General features: G+C 39.1%; 1 protein-coding gene across 1 annotated transcript; it reads left to right on the top strand.

The window, feature by feature from the left end:
* Positions 1 to 893: 893 nt before the first annotated feature.
* Positions 894 to 17,296, top strand: ATERDJ3A (DNAJ heat shock N-terminal domain-containing protein). The gene is made up of 7 exons (XM_077380893.1): positions 894 to 1,077; positions 1,740 to 1,795; positions 1,940 to 2,013; positions 13,473 to 13,981; positions 14,122 to 14,463; positions 15,357 to 15,704; positions 16,323 to 17,296. Exons 1-7 carry the CDS (start codon positions 994 to 996, stop codon positions 16,608 to 16,610), a joined length of 1,701 nt encoding a protein of 566 aa, XP_077237008.1. The 5' UTR covers positions 894 to 993; the 3' UTR covers positions 16,611 to 17,296.
* The last annotated feature ends 1,319 nt before the right edge of the window (positions 17,297 to 18,615 follow it).

Raw genomic sequence — 18,615 nt, 5'->3', positions numbered from 1 at the left:
TTCACATACATGTTCCCATGGTGCTAGGGGTGCAGCTTGGGTCGGGTCGGCTTGAGGCCAACCCTACGCGACCCGAGGAACCCTTTTTTCCAACCCGAACCTGACCCGACCTGATTTCCAACCTGACAAGGTTCAACCCAACCGACCTGAGGGACCCATTTTTCAACCAGAATCTGACCCGACCTGATTTCCAACCTGACCAGACCCGAGTTCAACCGATGGTTTAAAATTTTGGTTTCGGTTAAAATTTCGGACTTATCCGAAACCGAAATTTCAGCTAAAATCCCCAAATTTACACAAGATACTACGCCAGATTTTTGGGACGAAATTTCTGTAATTTCGATCGAAATACCTTAACGGAATAAATTTTTAATATTTTATTAGGAATATTTTGGTAAATTTCTGGAATTTCGGTTTCGGTACGTTTCGGTTTCAGTCCTCACCGAAATCCGAAATTTTGGATTTCGGTCGAAATTTAAAACCATGTTCAACCCAACCCAACTCGAGTTTTTAAGCTTATAAAATAAAAAATTCATAAAAAATTGTCGGGTTTTACTTGAATCGAGTTGCCCAAACCCGACCCGAACTCAACCCGGGTTGGGAAAACCCGACCCGACCCGAACCGACTTTTTTTTGGGGTTGAACCCGACCCTAGTTGCACCCCTAGTTGATGGTTCCCAAAAACTGACTAAAATTTCCTTTTTACCATTTATTGTAAAAGTGACTTTCTGCGTAGTCGCTTTCCTCTGTTATTATTTCCGATGTTTCTCTTTTCTGAAATCTCATTGGACAGAGGTTGTTGGAAGAATTAGAATCCACCACGTGTCCTTAACGGCCAAAAGAAACTTCTCGAAAGCAAGTTTCTGGACCTTTCCCCTTCCTTCTTCTTACAAAACCCCCCGCTCTCTTTCTACCTTCCAAATTTCAAAAACTTCGTACCAAATTCAGCACAACCGATTCTTTCTTTTTCTTTCATTTTATCTCGAGAAAGAGATGATGTTCAGATTTCTTTTATTTTTTCTCTTGTTCATATCATTATCCTTCTTCCAAGAAGCAGAAACCCGCGATCTTTACAAGGTAAGATTGCCCATATCTTCATCTTTTACAATCCTTTTGGTTATTTTCTTTCATGGGTTTCAAATATTTTCATTCCCCTGTTTAGAATCCTTTTGGTTATTGAAGGGTTTTTCAGGAAAAGAATGTTTTGAGAGGAACCCAAAAAAAAATGAGGAGGTTGAGAGTCTAGTTGAGTGGTAATCATTTTTTTTTTCAGTATCAACCTAAAAGAATAAATGAAAAAGATGGTTATACAGAGGGAAATTTAGGAAATTAATTTGGTTTTGACTTATCTTTTTTTTTTTCTACCAACAAAACCTATGTCTTATGAATGAGTAAGTACTTAATTTCATTCTTGGAAAGGGTTTCTGAAAATATCGCCTTGAATAATAGTCAAGTTTAAAGAAAACTGTGCAAGCCAAATTGGTCTAGTTATATCATTGTGGTCTTCTAAACCCCAGATATTCAATTTTAGAATGCACTTTTTAAAGGACTATATATGTCTACATTGGCATCTTCTAATATGTTTTGTGGCAACTTTGTTAATTATGGAGCCCTTTTCTGAAATGGTTGGATTTTCATTTCATTTATCTTTTTTTTTGATGTTTTTTATTTTTTATGATTTGAGATTCATTTTAGTTGCCAATGATCAGTCATTACTCATAACTCATAAATCTTCTCAGGTTCTTGGGGTTGAGAAAAATGCGAGTCAACGGGAAATTCAAAAGGCTTTCCACAAGTATGTGTTGTTTAAGAGTTTGCTTGTTGATATGCATTAATATTATATTTTTGTGATGCACCTGTTATATATTTAGATTTTTTTTACAATATATGTCCATCTACCTTTTTTGTTTGTTTACTCTGACACCTCTTCCTCTTTCAGGCTTTCTCTCCAATATCACCCTGATAAGAACAAAGCTAAGGGTGCACAAGAGAAGTTCGCTGAGATTAATAATGGTATGCTGGCCCATTTCTTTGTGGCAGATTTTCCCTTTTTAATTTGTTCTATTCTAAAGCCCTTACATGATTACATTCTAAATTTTACGATAAGTAGGATATCCTAATCTTCTATTATTATTGTACTTATGTATTGGCTGTTTCTATTACTGGATTTTGGGATTTCTTGATCCCTTTTTGATTTATGCCATGCTGAAGCCCTTACCCTTTCATGGCTGCTTTCTTAATTTGCAATGCAAATGCAAGATTCTATTCTTCTTGTTTTTATATGTTAGGATTTTTTCGAATGGTAATGATGATATATTAAACGAAAAAGGCAGTGCCTGTTGATCGGAGTGGTCAAATACAGATAAAACGAAAAATACAACAAGTTAGTGGGGGGGGGGGGGGGGGGGGTGTGGGCCTCTAAGCCTGGTATGAGAACTCTGGTTCTTGCCAACTGGTCCGCATCATTGTTTGCAGAGTGCCAAATGTGTTGGAATATAACTGAATGTCCTGATCAATCTCTCTATCAAAAAGGGTTAAAAAAGGGTTTGGATCTCTTGGATTCAAACTCGGGTAGCTTGTCTTTTAGACCTCATGGATTCCTGTTCCATAAGGAAGACACGCAAAGATAAAACGATTCGGATCTAGAGCTCATATGAGATCTTTAATGTTAAGTCTTTCTACTATCAAATTGTTCTTAGCCCACCTTCTTCGCACCTAGCCAGAATGTAGCGCATTCCTGCTCCATCTAGAGCCTATGCGTTTGTGTGGATTGCCTTTCAAAATAGGATTATGATGATCGACCATTTGCAAAATTGTAAGATGCTCATAATCGATCAGTGTTCCCTGTGCATGGAGGCGATGAAGGCATGGGAGGCTGTGAATCACAACCTTCTACACTACATGCTAGCTAGTGAAATCAGGAGTCACATCTTAGGGAGATTTGGGATATTTTGGTTTTTCCTTACTGCTTGCCGACCTCTTGGATTATTTGTCCTTGACCTCTTGGCGGAGCAAGGGGAGAATCTTGCTGAGAGTGGTCTTGCTGGACACCTTATGGTTTATCTGAAGGAAAGAAACAACCGTGTTTTTAGAAACTTGATCAAAAGCCCACACTATATTAATATGAAGGCCATATCGCTCACCATTTCCTGGGTGAATATTGTTAGTGATTTTGCATTTTCAAAATCATGTATATTACATGTTTTAGTGTTTTGGAAAATGTTTTATCAAAAGCGTTTGGGAAAAAGAAAATGTTTTCTTGGAAATATTTGCTTTTACAAAAGGATGTAGAAGTGTAGTTGAAAAGATAGTCCCGTACCGGATGAGAGAAAAGAAAGAGAAGGGCTTATAAAGCACTACCTTTTCTAACTCTTGTTGATTGCACATTGGGTTGAACCCATGGTTGGACCCGCGGGACAGTGCAACGCACCGTTCGCACACGCGCACGCACGGCGTGGGCAATGGGCTATAGGGCGCATAGTGGCGCTTTTTTAGGCGCACTTTGCACTTCGCACGTACGCAACGTCGCGAGGAGCGATTGGAGCCTTTAATTTTTCCAGATTTGATCTGCACCGTTGGATCAAGATGAAGGTGGACCGGTCGGATGGGTGGGTCAAATGGTTCGCAGGCCCATCAAGCCGAATGGTTCAGTTGGGTTGGGCTTCGGTTCGAGCCTAACGGTGGGCCCGTTTCGGTTCGGGCCTAACGGTCGGCCCAACGGGCCCATGACTCCAACGGTCAAAGGGTGTGATCGAATGGGTTGTGTCCCTTCCCCCAACGGTCATGTGCCAAGGGGGTGCGATCCACACCATAGATGGTTGATCTAACGATGACTGGGTTGGAGAGAGGTTTTACTCAAACCAACAGTCACCTCTAGAATCGATCAGGACCATTCAATATCAATGGGTGCGATCTAACGGTCAGATTTCAAACATTCTGGAAAGGTGCCCTGTAGAGGTGTTTTTCACACTGAAAAGACACCAGATGGTCTATAAAAAATGTGCAAACTTCAGTCATTTCATATAGAAATCGAATTGGCAATTCTGACTGATTTTACACTCTCTTCTACACTCCTACAAAAATCCCCATTTATTTCTACATACTGTTTTTCTTTTGTTTACTGTTCTAGATACTGTTTTTTCTGCAGAAACAGAATCTAGAGATTTCTCTAAGGCTTGAAATTTCGGAAGGGCATTTCGGGTTTGATTCCGCTAGTGCTACGCGTCATCAAACATTAGTAGGGCTTCCCTACTAGGCTTCATTGTATCTTGGAGGCAATTCGCGGATCCCCTTTGCACACTACTAGTGGGGGCGAATCTTGTCTTAAGGAAAGTGATATCACGCTTTGAAGCAACAAGTTTCTGTTTTCTATCATCAACAGTACCCTCAACAAATTTTCCAAAGATAAAACGATTCGGATCTAGAGCTCATATGAGATCTTTAATGTTAAGTCTTTCTACTATCAAATTGTTCTTAGCCCACCTTCTTCGCACCTAGCCAGAATGTAGCGCATTCCTGCTCCATCTAGAGCCTATGCGTTTGTGTGGATTGCCTTTCAAAATAGGATTATGATGATCGACCATTTGCAAAATTGTAAGATGCTCATAATCGATCAGTGTTCCCTGTGCATGGAGGCGATGGAGGCATGGGAGGCTGTGAATCACAACCTTCTATACTACATGCTAGCTAGTGAAATCAGGAGTCACATCTTAGGGAGATTTGGGATATTTTGGTTTTTCCTTACTGGCTTGCCGACCTCTTGGATTATTTGTCCTTGACCTCTTGGCGGAGCAAGGGGAGAATCTTGCTGAGAGTGGTCTTGCTGGACACCTTATGGTTTATCTGAAGGAAAGAAACAACCGTGTTTTTAGAAACTTGATCAAAAGCCCACACTATATTAATATGAAGGCCATATCGCTCACCATTTCCTGGGTGAATATTCTTTCTTGCTTTAGGTTTATCTTGAGCTCTGACCCAAGTGGTGCTGGAGAGAGATCTTCTTCAATGGTGAGGAGAAGGCTCCCTCTACGTGGTTGACTCCTCTTAGTCCAGGGTTAATGAAACTTAACTTCGATGGTTTGAGTGGGTAATTCGGGGCAAGCCGGAGTAGGCAGAGTTCTATGAAGAGAGGGGTCTCACCAGGTGGGCTTTCTCTGGTCCAATTGGGATCACAGATTCCAATGAAGCAAAATTAAGGGCGGTGTTACAAGTCACTTGGATTAGTGAAAGCAGAGTCTTAGACATGCTGATATTGAGTGAGATTCGCTTAATGCCATCAGGTGATGGATGTGAGCACGCTCATCCTTTGAGATTTTCACATATGATTGATGAGATTCAGGACCGAGTGACGAGTCTCCAAGTCTGCTTCCAGTATGTCAGGAGATCGGCCAATAGTGACACAGATAGATTAGCCCGTGAGGGAGTTGGTAGGCTGTTTTTAAAGATTTTTTTATTTCCTCTCCCTTGAGGTTCTCAACTTCTTGATGTAGTTTTATGTGTTTTCTTTCCTGTTCTTTCTTTCCTTTGTATTGACCATCTCGGCTGCTAGGTTCCTTGCTTTTTAAAAATAAAAAATAAAAATAAAATTCTTCATCATTCAAAACAACTATAACTAAATGCCCTCTACTTGATCACATATCTCCTGAATGAATCTCATTGGTGAACCTCTAGGGGAAACTGGCTCCTAGGTCCATCCATCGAATAACATTGAGGGTATTTCCTTCTACAATCATGGAATCTAAGTCGCCTTCCTTTTACCAGGCAGATCTCAGTTGATAAAGCCTTGATTTATTCTTCATTCGAGTCCCTTATTCCTAGAGGACTATGGAAAGCAAGCTTGGTAGTGCCATCTGATTCTCTGATTAGCCCCTCACCTGGGTTTCCTATGCTGGACCCATCAAAGTTCATTTTAGTCTTTGATATATGCTTTGATCTTCCAATGTTCTCTCACATCTACACATAGGTTACTATTAATCTCCAAAGTTCATTTTATCCATGGAAGGACCAATCCAATCCGCATTTGTGTTCCATTCACCCATTAGATTTGTAAAGATATCTTGGCCTAAACCTGCCTTTGATACCCCAATACACGAATAATTGCATTCCAATGTGGCACTCGAACTGTATAAATTGACTAACCAAACTCACAACAAAAAGATGTACTATGTCATGTGATAGTAAAAATAGGGTAGTTTTTTTTTTTTTTTTCCATTTGAATGGTAAGTAAAAATAGAGTAGTTTAGCAACCAGTCTTTGATATTTCTTGTGATCGTCAATTGATTCTCCCACATTATTAATCCCCTTAGGCATGGCAAATGTATTTTTTCATTGCAACCATGTCTCTTTAAATCGACCACACATTTCTTTGAGATATATTAGTGCCTTTCTTTAACTTTGCAGCCTCATTTTCATGGAAAAAAGGATGAGTGAATCAAGAATGTGTACTGTTAAGATTTGTCAGATCAGATATGAGAAATTCTGACTGATGGATCATCTTGGAGGTAGATTGGGCAAGTTAGTTTGTTTGGGTAATCTAGGTAAATTAGGCAGCTAGATTGAGTCAGAATAATATCTTTCCATAGTTATCTAGATTTGATTCTATGTTTATCATGTAAGTGCTCTTTATAAGCACCGATTGATTGTCTTTGTAATGGATTCTGACATTAGTGAAAATCTCAAATTTATCATGGTATCAGAGCGACCTGATTCTGCTCTGATCCGACCTGGCGCTGAGCACAAATCACGAAGTTTCGTTCTCCGGCAGACGGCCAATCTAGCCGTCCTCTGGGCCAGTGGGCCGCCATCGATCCCCATCACAAGACCCACAGTCCGTTGCAAATCAAACCCCAATGTGCAGTTTGCCCATGTTCAGAGGTGAAAGCCACGAAACGGCCATATCATCCTAGATCTATGGATGATGCAGCACTATGGATCTTTGCCGACTTCGTGCTAGTCACAAAAACTTCTTTAGTCTCAGAAGCCTTTTTGGTGTTTGTTTCTGAAGCCCATCGCCCAACATGGATCTTGCCCAAAGAACACCATCTCGCCTTGTAGTCTTTGCCACTGTTGTGGTCCTTCCCACTGTTGCTCATCAAACCCTATCTATGGAGGAGACGTTAGGCGAGTTTAATGCCATTTAGAACAGAGAATACCTCTTGGATCTGGATCGCAAAAGGTCAAAAGGAGAAAGGTAAAAATGGCAGTCTCCTCACCTGCCTGTCAATGTCTTTTCACTGAAGCATTTGTTTTCTTTAAATATGGGAAACTGTAAATGTTGAAAAGGCAATAATGGAGGTCCATAAAAGGTAGGAAAAGACACTCCCTCTCTCTCTCCATTGCACATGGCTGGGACTTTGATCACGAGACTCTCCTCCTCAGCCTTACATAAATCCTCACCCTATTGATTTTGTTAATGCCACCCCTTTTATTTGTTCTCTTACCTTGTCTTATGAGAAATGCCACGCCAATTTGATATTTGCACCCCTCTTTTTACACATGGTCCACTTTCCTTTTATGACCCTTGATGTTAGCCATTAATTGTTACCCCAATTAGGCCGCTAGTTGTCGCCCTCCCACCTATTTTTCCTCACTTTTCGTTTCTTCTATTTTTACTCAGTTCCTTCCATTTCGGTGCCTTCGTTGAGGTGCTCCAGTCCCTTGGACCCTTGGAGTGTGTGCCTAAGAGAGTTGTCTTGCCCATGGAGGCTCATTCTCGCCAATTTTGGCATTGGTCCATGGTGACTCATTTTATGTAGACTCGCCCATTGAGGCCTTGAGTCTCATCTAGCCCTTTGTAGCTTCCTTTTTGCAACCAGCTCTAGCATACATTCGGCAAGAAGCTTTAGTCAACGTTAACGGACCTTCTTCATCAGCTTAGTGTGCATTAAACTAGAAGATTCGGCAGTATGCCAATGTGCTGGGGACATTTTATTGTAATCAATTTGGGAATTTTTATTGTAAGCAAACGATATTGATTTTCAATCTATATACTTTTGAGGGGGCGTGTTAAGATTTGTCAGATCAGATATGGGAAAGTCTGACCGTTGGATCATCTTGGAGGTAGACTGGGCAAGTTGGGGGGCGTGTTAAGATTTGTCTGATCAGATATGGGAATGTAATGTCTGTCCGTTGGATCATCTTGGAGGTAGATTGGGCAAGTTGGTTAGTTTGGGTAATCTTGATAGATTAGGCAACCAGATTGAGTTAGAATAATATCCTTCCATAGTTTATCTAGATTTGATTCTATGTTTATCATGTAAGTGCTCTTTATAAGCACCGATTGACTGTCTTTGTAATGGATTCTGACATTAGTGAAAATCCCAATTTTATCATGTACCCGATTGAACATGAATGAGAAGATCTAAGTAAGGATCAATGATAATAGATGAATCACTAGAGTTTGAAGTTGATTGATGCTGTGAGAGAGTGAGACTTGGCTTTGTATCCTCTTGTATATGATTGAATTGGAGGTATTTGTTGAGTTTCTTTTAAAACATTACTAGTATCGCCCGTAGCTACATGAAGCTTTCTTGTTGGATGGGAAGTTCGCTTCGCAAGCTAAATTCTTCTTACTTCCCAAATTTAGGGAAGCGTGCTTCCTACACGCTTTCTCTTATTTAAGAGTACACTTACTCTTACAATGAAGCTCGCTTCAGAAGCTAAATTCTTCCCGCTTTCCAAATTTAAGGGATGCACGCTTCATTCACGGTTCCCCTTTAATTAAGAGTACACTTTCTATATGGGTGATTATTTTTCCGAAAACAATGTTATCTCCTTTTTGACAATATCGAAAGAGTATTTAAAACTTAAAATCTTATCCTAAGTTTCAAATAAAACTTAACATTAAATCCACATGAATAAAACATGTAGAACTATAAATCCATAAAACATAATTCTAATCATTTGAGTCATATTCATTACCTGTAAGCATAACCTACATTAACCCTTCCTCCCTATCCTATTATAATCCCTTATCTTTCTATACTCTTCTTGTTTTTTTCTAATGAGGCTTATTACATTCTTCATGTTGGCTTTCGATGACACTTCCCACATCTTTCCTCTTTACTTTTCTTAGATGTTTTCACTTCTAGCATTTTCTCTTTTATAGATCCCTTGCTTACCACATCGCTTCTTGAACTTGTCTTTTTACTCTGTTAACTATGATACTATCCCATATCTTAGCGCAAGGTACTTGTACAACTAGAATTGAAAGAGTTGACACAGGATCAACCAAAGATAGGGTGTACAAATTCTGATCTTAGGAGTGGACTATCATACCTATAATCCTTTTATGTGAATATCCCAAGAAAATACGCTTAATTGATTGAAGATCAAGTTTCTTTGAACAAAAACTAAGACATTGAGCTAAGTGTACACTTCAAAATACACGATAATGCAAAGAAAAAAAAAGGAATATTAGGGAACAAACTGGAGTATGTGGTTTTACCATGAATAATAGATATGGTTTTACCATGAAAAATAGATTATGGACCCGATTGATCAAATAACATTCTGTAAGAATACTGTCAACACTAACTACATATTCCGAACATTCATCCAAAAGTGGGACAAACCTCTTGACTCATGATCTCCATCAATGTCCTTATTTAGATCTTAAAAGACAATGAGGTAGATAAAATATTATAGAAAAATTAAGAAAATGTGCAAGTTTAATTAAAAATATAAGATCAAAAGGAAATTTAATTGCAAGTAACATAGAAGAAATTTTTATGTCAGAGCTATGATGTGAGTAGTGAGTACTAACTTTAAAGTTTCTAGAGTTAGTTCCATTTGCTAGGGTGACATAACTACATGGAAAGCATACCTATGTCATCATCAAGATGATCAGATGCTTCTGAGTTAATAAGCCAATTAGCTGATGACTAAGAATTAAATAGTAAAATACCTGAATTGGTGAAAGTTGCAGTGGAAGATGAACACCTGAGAAATCTCATGAGCTCCCACTAAATTTCTAATAGTCTTCTCGTTTGAGTGTTAGGTGGCTGCTGAGAGGGGGTGTTCACTTATAATCCTTGTTTCTTCGTTGTAACATACCTGATTGGACCCCATTGGATTGCCATGTTGATGACAAGTATCAACATTATGGTTTGAAAGTTAACAGTGACTTCACTTTCTTGGCTTACGGCCTTTTTCACTGCCTTTCCTTGAATCACGGCGTCAAAAACTGCCACGACCACCTCAAGAACCTCTTTCGCCTTTACCACAACCACGCCCTCCAACCATAATAAGTGCTGATATATCACTAGTAGTAGCATGAGTTGAGGTTCCACCAAGTGAGTCACGAAAAAATGTCTTTCAATGAGGCTATCTCTTTGCTGCGAAAAGCTGAAAAATCTGAGACTTGACCAACTCATATTAACCGATAGATCAGTTGAAACTTGAAAGTGTAACTCATAAATCTACTTCCACATCCCTTTGAGAATAACATAATATTCTTCAATACTTTTATCACCCTGTGAGAAAGAGAATATTTCTTGATACAAGTGGTAAATACATGAAATGTTCTTATCAGTAGAATATATTTCATACAATGATTCCTTGATCTTTTTAAAATTATAAAGAAACATCACATTACTGCTAACCGATGGATCCGTACTATTACAGATCCATTTCATAATTTAAATATTCTCTTGGATCCATTCATTTTTAAAAAGTATACGAGGAGAGGAGACTTCATCTGTAAGATACTTCAGTTTTCCCTTCTTAGCAAGGAAAATTAAACATATTTTGACCATTGGAGATCGTTTAAATCATTCAATTTAATGACAAAAAGTACTTTATATAGAAAAAATACTGTACATATTTGTCACCACCAAGATGATCGGATGCTCCCGAGTCAATGATCCAAGGAGCTGATGACTTAGAATAAAATAGTACCTAACTGAGCTGGCTGGCAAAGTGACAGTGGAATATAAGTCACATAAGAACTCTCATTACTTCCCATTAATTGCTGATATTCTCATGTGAAAGTTAACATATTACTGCTGGGAGGTGCTATTGAGCGGGGTGTTCACATATGATACTTGATTTCTTCATTGTAAAATACTCGATTCTCCCACATTGGATTGCCATTTAGGTCACACGTATGGACATTTTGGTTCATAGGTCCACATTGACTATATTTTTTGGCTTATGACCTCTTCTGCGGCCTTCCTTTGAATCACAACCAACGATCACCTCAAGAACCTCTTTTGTCTCTATCATGAACACCACAAGAACCTGTTCCACTTCTACCACAGCCATGACCTCCATCCACAATAAGTGCTGATCTATCACTAGTATTTGCATGCGATGAGGTTCCACCAAGTGAAACTCACACGGCAAAATGTCATTCAATGTGGTATCTCTTTGCTGTCGAAAATCTGAGACTTGACGAGCTCATATTCATGTCTTAGTCTATTGAGAAATTTGGCCACTCTGAACTCTTCACTTTGCAGTCTTTGAACCGATACGTCAGTTGTACTCTTAATACAAGTGGTAAATACATTAAATATTCTTATGAGATAAATACATTTCGTGCAAGTGGTCCCCAAATCTCTTTAGCAGCATCAAGAAACATCACATTTCTGCCAACTGATAGATCCATACTATTCCAGAACCATTTCATAATTTGAACATTGTCTTGGATCCATTAATTATAAAATGGTGTAATGGGAGAAGAGATTTCATCAGTAAGATACTTCAGTTTTCCCTTCTTAGTAAGGAAAAATTGAACATGTTTTGAGCATTAGAGATAATTTAATTCATTCAATTTAATGGGCGCCATCTGAAGTTAAAGAAACTCCAATGGACCAAACACACTACATTTTCCCTCAAACTTAACCATTATAATCCAAAGAACAAAATAAATCTGTGATAACAAGACTTACTATAGCAAAAACACAACACATTTGGTTTGGAGGAGAACACATTCTATTTGAAATCTCCGTTTCACTATAGATCAGTTTACACGAATCAATATATTCCAATCACTATTTGGGCAATAATTTCTATCCCGGTCCCCGGACAAATCACGACATCATACAAACCATCTCAGACTCTTATAATTTGATCCATCAAAGGAGAAACTTAATATTCATCGACACCATCAAACAACACACACCAACCAGGAACTTACTATGCATTAACTCCATTGAACAACACACAACCAACCAATATGGTGATTATACAATTCAAAATAGCTTAGGGTTTTTCAATTTTAACACCTTAGGTTTCACAAATTGAAAAGATGAAAAAGATGGGAAAGTAAAGGGAGAAGCTTAAAACATGATCAGAATTGCTTTGATGCCATGTTAAATGCTTAAAATATGGAAGTAAAGAAGAGAGAAGATGGAGATGTGAGAAGGGAAGAGAGGGTTGAGAGAATTCATTAAGGTTAAAATCCAGCCCCACTAATTAAATCCCTTTAATTGCAGGTATGCCATTACTGCTATTAGTAATGATGGGTCCCATCCTAATATAAACATAATTACAAGTTAGTCGATTTAATTGATTGGCCCTATCATACATAAATTACTCGTAACACCATTGAACTCACCAAAGAGTTGATTTTCTTTCCTGTATCATGGTGATAAAATAATGACTCCAGTTTGTTTCCAAGCACTTCATCAGCTAATTTGTGCGACTTGGACATGATGTGAGAAATACCTTTGTTCATGCATGCAAGCTATAATTGTTTGGGTACTTAAATGCTATACAAAGATTCTTTTCTTTGTTCCACTGTCTTTCTTCCATGTCATTCTCTTAATATAAATCCGAGAAAAGATTCATGATGTTTCATTAATAACGAGTAATAGTTCCCTTGTTAGCAGTCAGAAACAAATCACTACCCTTGTTTTTCATCTATGAGTGTTTCCTCATAAGTGCCAATCAAAGTTATTTAACCAGGGTTCCATGTTTACAGAGGGAAGGGTTACTTGGTTGGATTAGGTCGAGAGGATGCATTATTTAAATTGTTTGTAACCAAGTTTTACCTCCCTTCTAGTTTTGCACTAGTTGCACCATTGCAGATTTTATTTCCCTAGTGATAAAAGATTGGTACTCAAAACATTGTTCCACCCTTGTCCATTGGCAGAGATTGAAGGGCCGACCTCTGAAATGGTTGGACATTCCATATTTTGTATGGGTATCCTTGATTTTTGCCAATAGAAATGGGCATACTGTTGCTTTGCGGATTACCAAACTTGTCCAATTCTCCTGATAAATGCATTTTCTGAATTGCTTGCAGGTTAGGGCCTGTTCGTTTGAGATTGTGGCAACGGATTGTGAGCCCAAAACCTATTATTGGACTTAGAATTACATTTAAGTTTGAGCCCGATAATAGGTTTGGGGCTCACAATTGGTTGTCACAAGGGCCTTAGTCCTACTTGCACTCTTGCAGATTCTATGTTTCCCAAATGGCTTTCTTGGTTTATTACTTGTTCATGGTTTATAGTGTTGCTTGTTTTTTCCAGCATATGAAATTCTATCTGATGAAGAAAAGAGAAAGAACTATGATCTATATGGAGATGAGAAGAGTAACCCAAGATTTGATGTCAGCAATTCTGGGGATCGTGGGCCATATACCTATTTCACCAGTGGTGGGCCAGGAAATAACAATTTTAGACCTGATGGGTGGCAGAGGATGGGTGGGCAGGGAAATTCCGAGTCTTTCTCATTCTCTTTTGGCGATGACCCAACTGCGAGCAAGAGCTCCTTTAATTTTGGTTTTGATGATATCTTCTCCAACTTCTTTGGTAGTGGCTTGAAAGGCGGTAGCCAATTTGGTGCTTTCAGGACCTCAGGTAGATCTAAACCTGGGTTGAGTTCCATTCAGGCCATCAACTCACAGCTATTTAAGAAAGAAGTATCAGGCCAAGGATTAACTTGGCTTTTGTTAGTCTACATGCCTTCAAACAAGGAATATCTAGGGCTTGAGTCCATTGTGGGGGAGGTCGCCAACTCATTGCAAGGAGCAATAAAGGTCTGTGCATGTTTATATTTGTCTATTTGTGTGCTTCTACACGTGTGTTTCTTCTTCTGTTTGCATTTGTTCATGGTTTGTTTGTTTTTGGAGGAATGGCTCATGGGTGTGTTCTAAGTCAGTATTTTTTTCTTTGACAGGCTGGTAGTATAAATTGCCAAAGTGAGCAGGTACTTTGTAAGGATCTTGGTGTATCACCCTCTAAATCAGCTCGAATATATGCTTATTCATACAAAACTAGCGAGAGAGGCTCCTTGGTAGAATATAGTGGTGTCTTGGATGCCAAGAATCTAAAGGATTTCTGTCTAGAGCAGTTACCAAGATATTCGAAGCGCATAAACTTGGGCAAATTTGATTTCTCCTCAAGCAATATGGAAACCCTACCTCAGGTGCTACTACTCTCAACAAAGAAAGATACACCTGTTATATGGCGCGCTCTTAGTGCCTTGTATCACAAGCGTTTCATATTCTATGATGCAGAGGTATGCTTAGACTATGCCGTTGCTCTTTTTTGTTTTCAGCCATATGGATGTAGTAAATACATTGTTTCAAAACTACCTTTTACCTTGGCCAGTTTCTTGTCCGAGTCTGCTTTTTGCCCTACCAAGTCAATCGAAACTCCTTCAACTCCCAACTAAGCCGTTGTCGCAAACTAGTTGGGGTCGGCTAACGAATCCTTTAGAAAATTTCATGAAGAAGGTGAAAGGACCTACCCGGCTCAGACTTAAGTCTAATCCTGACCACAAATATTTCTGATATTTTAAAAAATATAGCGATTTTATCGTGACATTTTGATAGAATGCTAAAAGTCTGAAATAATATCGATAATTTAAAAATATAGCGATATTTTCGTTTACCTCGATATTTTTTATTTTTCTTAATTTATATATTTTTTAAGAGAAAAGAGTTTCTACACACCAAGTGTAGATGAGTTATCTACATACTAGCTTAAAATACAGTGGGGGCCACATTGTTTGGGTGATCCAAAGCATTCATTTGATGGGCCCTCACATGGATTGGGTGTGCCCAAAAAATCAGTTCCATAGGATCATTCTAACCATTTGAATGGTGGAGGCAAAAAACAGACAGATTTGCGAAGGTTTATATACGTCCATTTTACCTCCACAAATTGTAGGGTTGGGATGATCCTATGAAGCTGATTTTTTTGGGCACCTTATCTATGTGAGGGCCAATCAAATGAATGCTTTGGATCACCCAAACAATGTGGCCCCCACTGTATATTTTATCGTAATTTTATGATATAAACCCAAAAAAATAATACAAATTTAATATATCACGAGATTTTCCCTTGCTGAGAAATTCCCGAGAACGATATATGTGACTTAGAGCTGCGCCATGCTGTGTGTTTTTGTAGGTTCGGGATGTTGCAGATCCAATGGTTAAAAGGTTAGGGGTCGATGCACTTCCGGCTGTGGTTGGTAGACTGTCAACTGGGGAGACACATGTCCTGCGAACAGGGCCTATAAAAGATTTGAAATCTGGAATGGGTGAGATGAGGGTTGTACTTGACAATTTTGAGAAAAAGAACAAGAAAGCTTCAAGCCAATCAAAAAGACCTTCGCAGACTGAACCACAGGAATATATTCCTCATCTTTCGGTCTTAAATAGGGATTCTGTTTGTGGGGATAAGACGGCTGTCTGTATTATTGGTGTTTTCAGATCATCGAAAGCAAAGGAGACGCTAGAATCCATTCTATCCACTGTAAGTAGATCTTCTTTGTTCCGATATTCCCTTCAATCTGTCTATCTCTTGTTATTAATATTTACATCTTGTTAGTCTGCAACTTGTTGGCAACCATTATACCTGTCATTACAGCTTATAAGATTAAGAAATGAGGAGTTAAAAAGACAAGGTGGGAGAATAAGATATCAATATACAATAAAAATCTGCTAATGAAAACTAAAGCAAAAGGCTATTCTACCCCTGTACATAGTAATATCCATAAGGAAAACATTTCTAAAACGGGATCCCGTATATAAAATAAAGACGATGATGGTGAAAATGACAGTTGATATGGTCAATTTCACGTATTTTTTTTTTTTTTCATTTGGCGGAGACGCTCGTTTCTCGTCTTATTACGCACGTGTCACTTTAAAAGACTTCGTCCTTTTTCCCAAGGATCCCGTTTTCCTAGCAGCCCTCCATCCATAATGAACATGGATATATGATGAAAATAAATTTCAACAATGCCTGCTATTATTTTTCTAAGAACCTGCATATATAAACCAAGTAGATTCTTGTTTATCTTTGTGGTGACCATCTTTGTGAATTGGATCTGAGACTCAAGCTCTTCGTCTTATTGAATCTTTCTATATTCAGGTCTCACACAAGACACTGACAAGGCGACAGAATCAACTCTACAGCTCCAGAGACTCAGTTTCGTACTCCCTTTTAGATGCTACTAAGCAGCCAACTTTTCTCAATTCTTTCGACAAATCGGGGTTTAAGTCCTCAGATAAGGTTTTGGTGGCCTACAAGCCTGGAAAAGGGAAGTTTGCCGTATTCTCAGGTGAATTTACATATGAGGAAATCGAAAGTTTCATCAGTTCTGTGCTCAGTGGGGATATCCAGTTCTCGAAGATCCGTCAAAAACCTGTCCTCAAATGAGAGTGTTTTAGTAGATGAAGTATCCAATTTTGACTTTTATACTAAGTAAAGATGAGTTCTGTACAAATTTCTTCATCATCGTCACGGCGGCAGTGTTGGTGCTGATTTGGGTCTCTTAATTGCTGTTACAATGTGTTATTTAACTTTATGTTTCCTTCATTCTACTGTATACGCAACTATCTTTCAGAGTAGAAGGGAACATGTTATACTGATGGAGAAGGAAGATGAGAGCTGATTTTATCAAACTGCGATGATTCTGTGTATAGAGAGGATTGTGCTAAACCATTTTATACCATTTAACTTACATTAATTTCTTCTTATGAACCTTGAGTGTGTTTTGTCAATCATTACAAGTTTTGTTGAAGAGGGATTGGAGAAACCTGGTATGGAAGTGTCACAAACCTTGGGTGCACGTTGGTTTTATGCATAGGGGAATCAATAGGTACTACACATATTGTAATTGGGTTGGGCGACACCTTGTCTCCTGTGTGCTAATTTGTAATTATGTACTTATTGCTGGGTATTCATGAAGTCACTGTTTCTCAAAAAAATAAAAAATAAAAAAAATTTACAGTTTTTGTTGTTTCTAGAGGATTTTAGCTGTGACTTGTTAAATGACGTTATGTATGATATGTGTGAACTTTGATTTTACTCACTAATTGAAATTCTCCAGATTTTTATGGGCATGATTTTCATTTTTTTTTTATCAATGAACAACCTAAAAAAGATCTGTTATAACTCTCTAAAAAACTATACAAATTCCCTAAATGCTCCTTTTCAATGTTTCTGTGTCATTGGAAATGATATTTCCACCCCCTTTTCCAGCATTTGCACCCCTTATCTGCCTTTTCTTAAAAATGACTGCATTTCACCTGGGGTTCAACTAAGACTGGGTTGGGTTGGGTTGAAGCCAATCCTAGCCCAACCCAAGGACCCAAAACCTCAGACCTAATTAGGGGTGCAACTTGGGTCCGGCTCAACTTGAACCCGATGGGTTCAACCCGAACCTGATGGGTTCAACCCGATTTTGGCTCGGGTTGGGTTAGGTTAGGATTGGGAAAAGCCAACCCGATTTATTTTCGGGTTGGGTTAGGGTTGAGGCCTTGGCAACCCGGATTAGGGTTGAGCCCTTGGCAACCCGACCCGAACCCGACCTCCGTCTAATTTTTTCATGATTTTTTTTAGGATTAGGTTTTTTTTCCTCGTATTTTTCTATTTGGCCCTAGATGAACCCGAACCCAACCCAACCCGATTTGGAGAAGGGTTGACATTCCTCAACCCAAGGTTCGGGTTGGGTCGGGTTAGGGTTGAGGAAATGCTATCTCGGGTTGGGTTAGGGTTGGCCTCAACCCAACCCAACCCGACCCGAGTTGCATCCCTAGACCTAATCCAATCCAACCCGAGCCTGGGGTTGAGGAGAGTCAATCCTAACCCACCCGCCTTTAAATCTTTTAACCATAACCTAACACGTCTAATCAAATTTTCCAAATCGGTTCGGGTTTGGTTCATGGCAAACAAAGAATAAAAGAAAAAAAAAATTATAATCCTAAGATTTAGAAATTGTGAAAAAAATTAGGGGGAAGTGTTACGGTCTCAAGTGGGGGCCTGCCTAAGTATGGTACTGGGTGGGACCCAGCCTGGTATGGGACAAGTTTAAAGGGCCATGCCTAATGCCTTTCATTAGCTCTGGAGCTCTTAGCGTATTGCTAAGGTACCTAACATTTGGTATCAGAGTAGCCACCATGTCCCGTGTTCACAGAAGGAGCGAACCGTGGGAAGGGCTACCTGGAAAAAAGGCCAGAGTGAAAGCTGTCGGGCCACCGAGGACGACGAATGCAGAAGCGTGGTGGAATATTAAGGTCCTGAGAAGGGGCCAACCTAGGTATGTGAATAGGTGGGACCCATCCTGATATGGGACAGGTTTAAAGGGCCATTCCTAACGTGTTCCATCAGCGTTCTGGAGCTTTTGGCGTATTCGTAAGGAACCTAACAGGAAGCGCCGGCT

The sequence above is a fragment of the Tasmannia lanceolata genome, unplaced genomic scaffold, assembly GCF_043159265.1.
Source record: "Tasmannia lanceolata isolate RefF3 unplaced genomic scaffold, GAP_Taslan_0.1 ptg000006l, whole genome shotgun sequence".
NCBI classification, from domain to species: Eukaryota; Viridiplantae; Streptophyta; class Magnoliopsida; order Canellales; family Winteraceae; genus Tasmannia; species Tasmannia lanceolata.
Note: the sequence above shows the minus strand (reverse complement) of the source record. Positions and strands in the feature narration are given on the sequence as shown.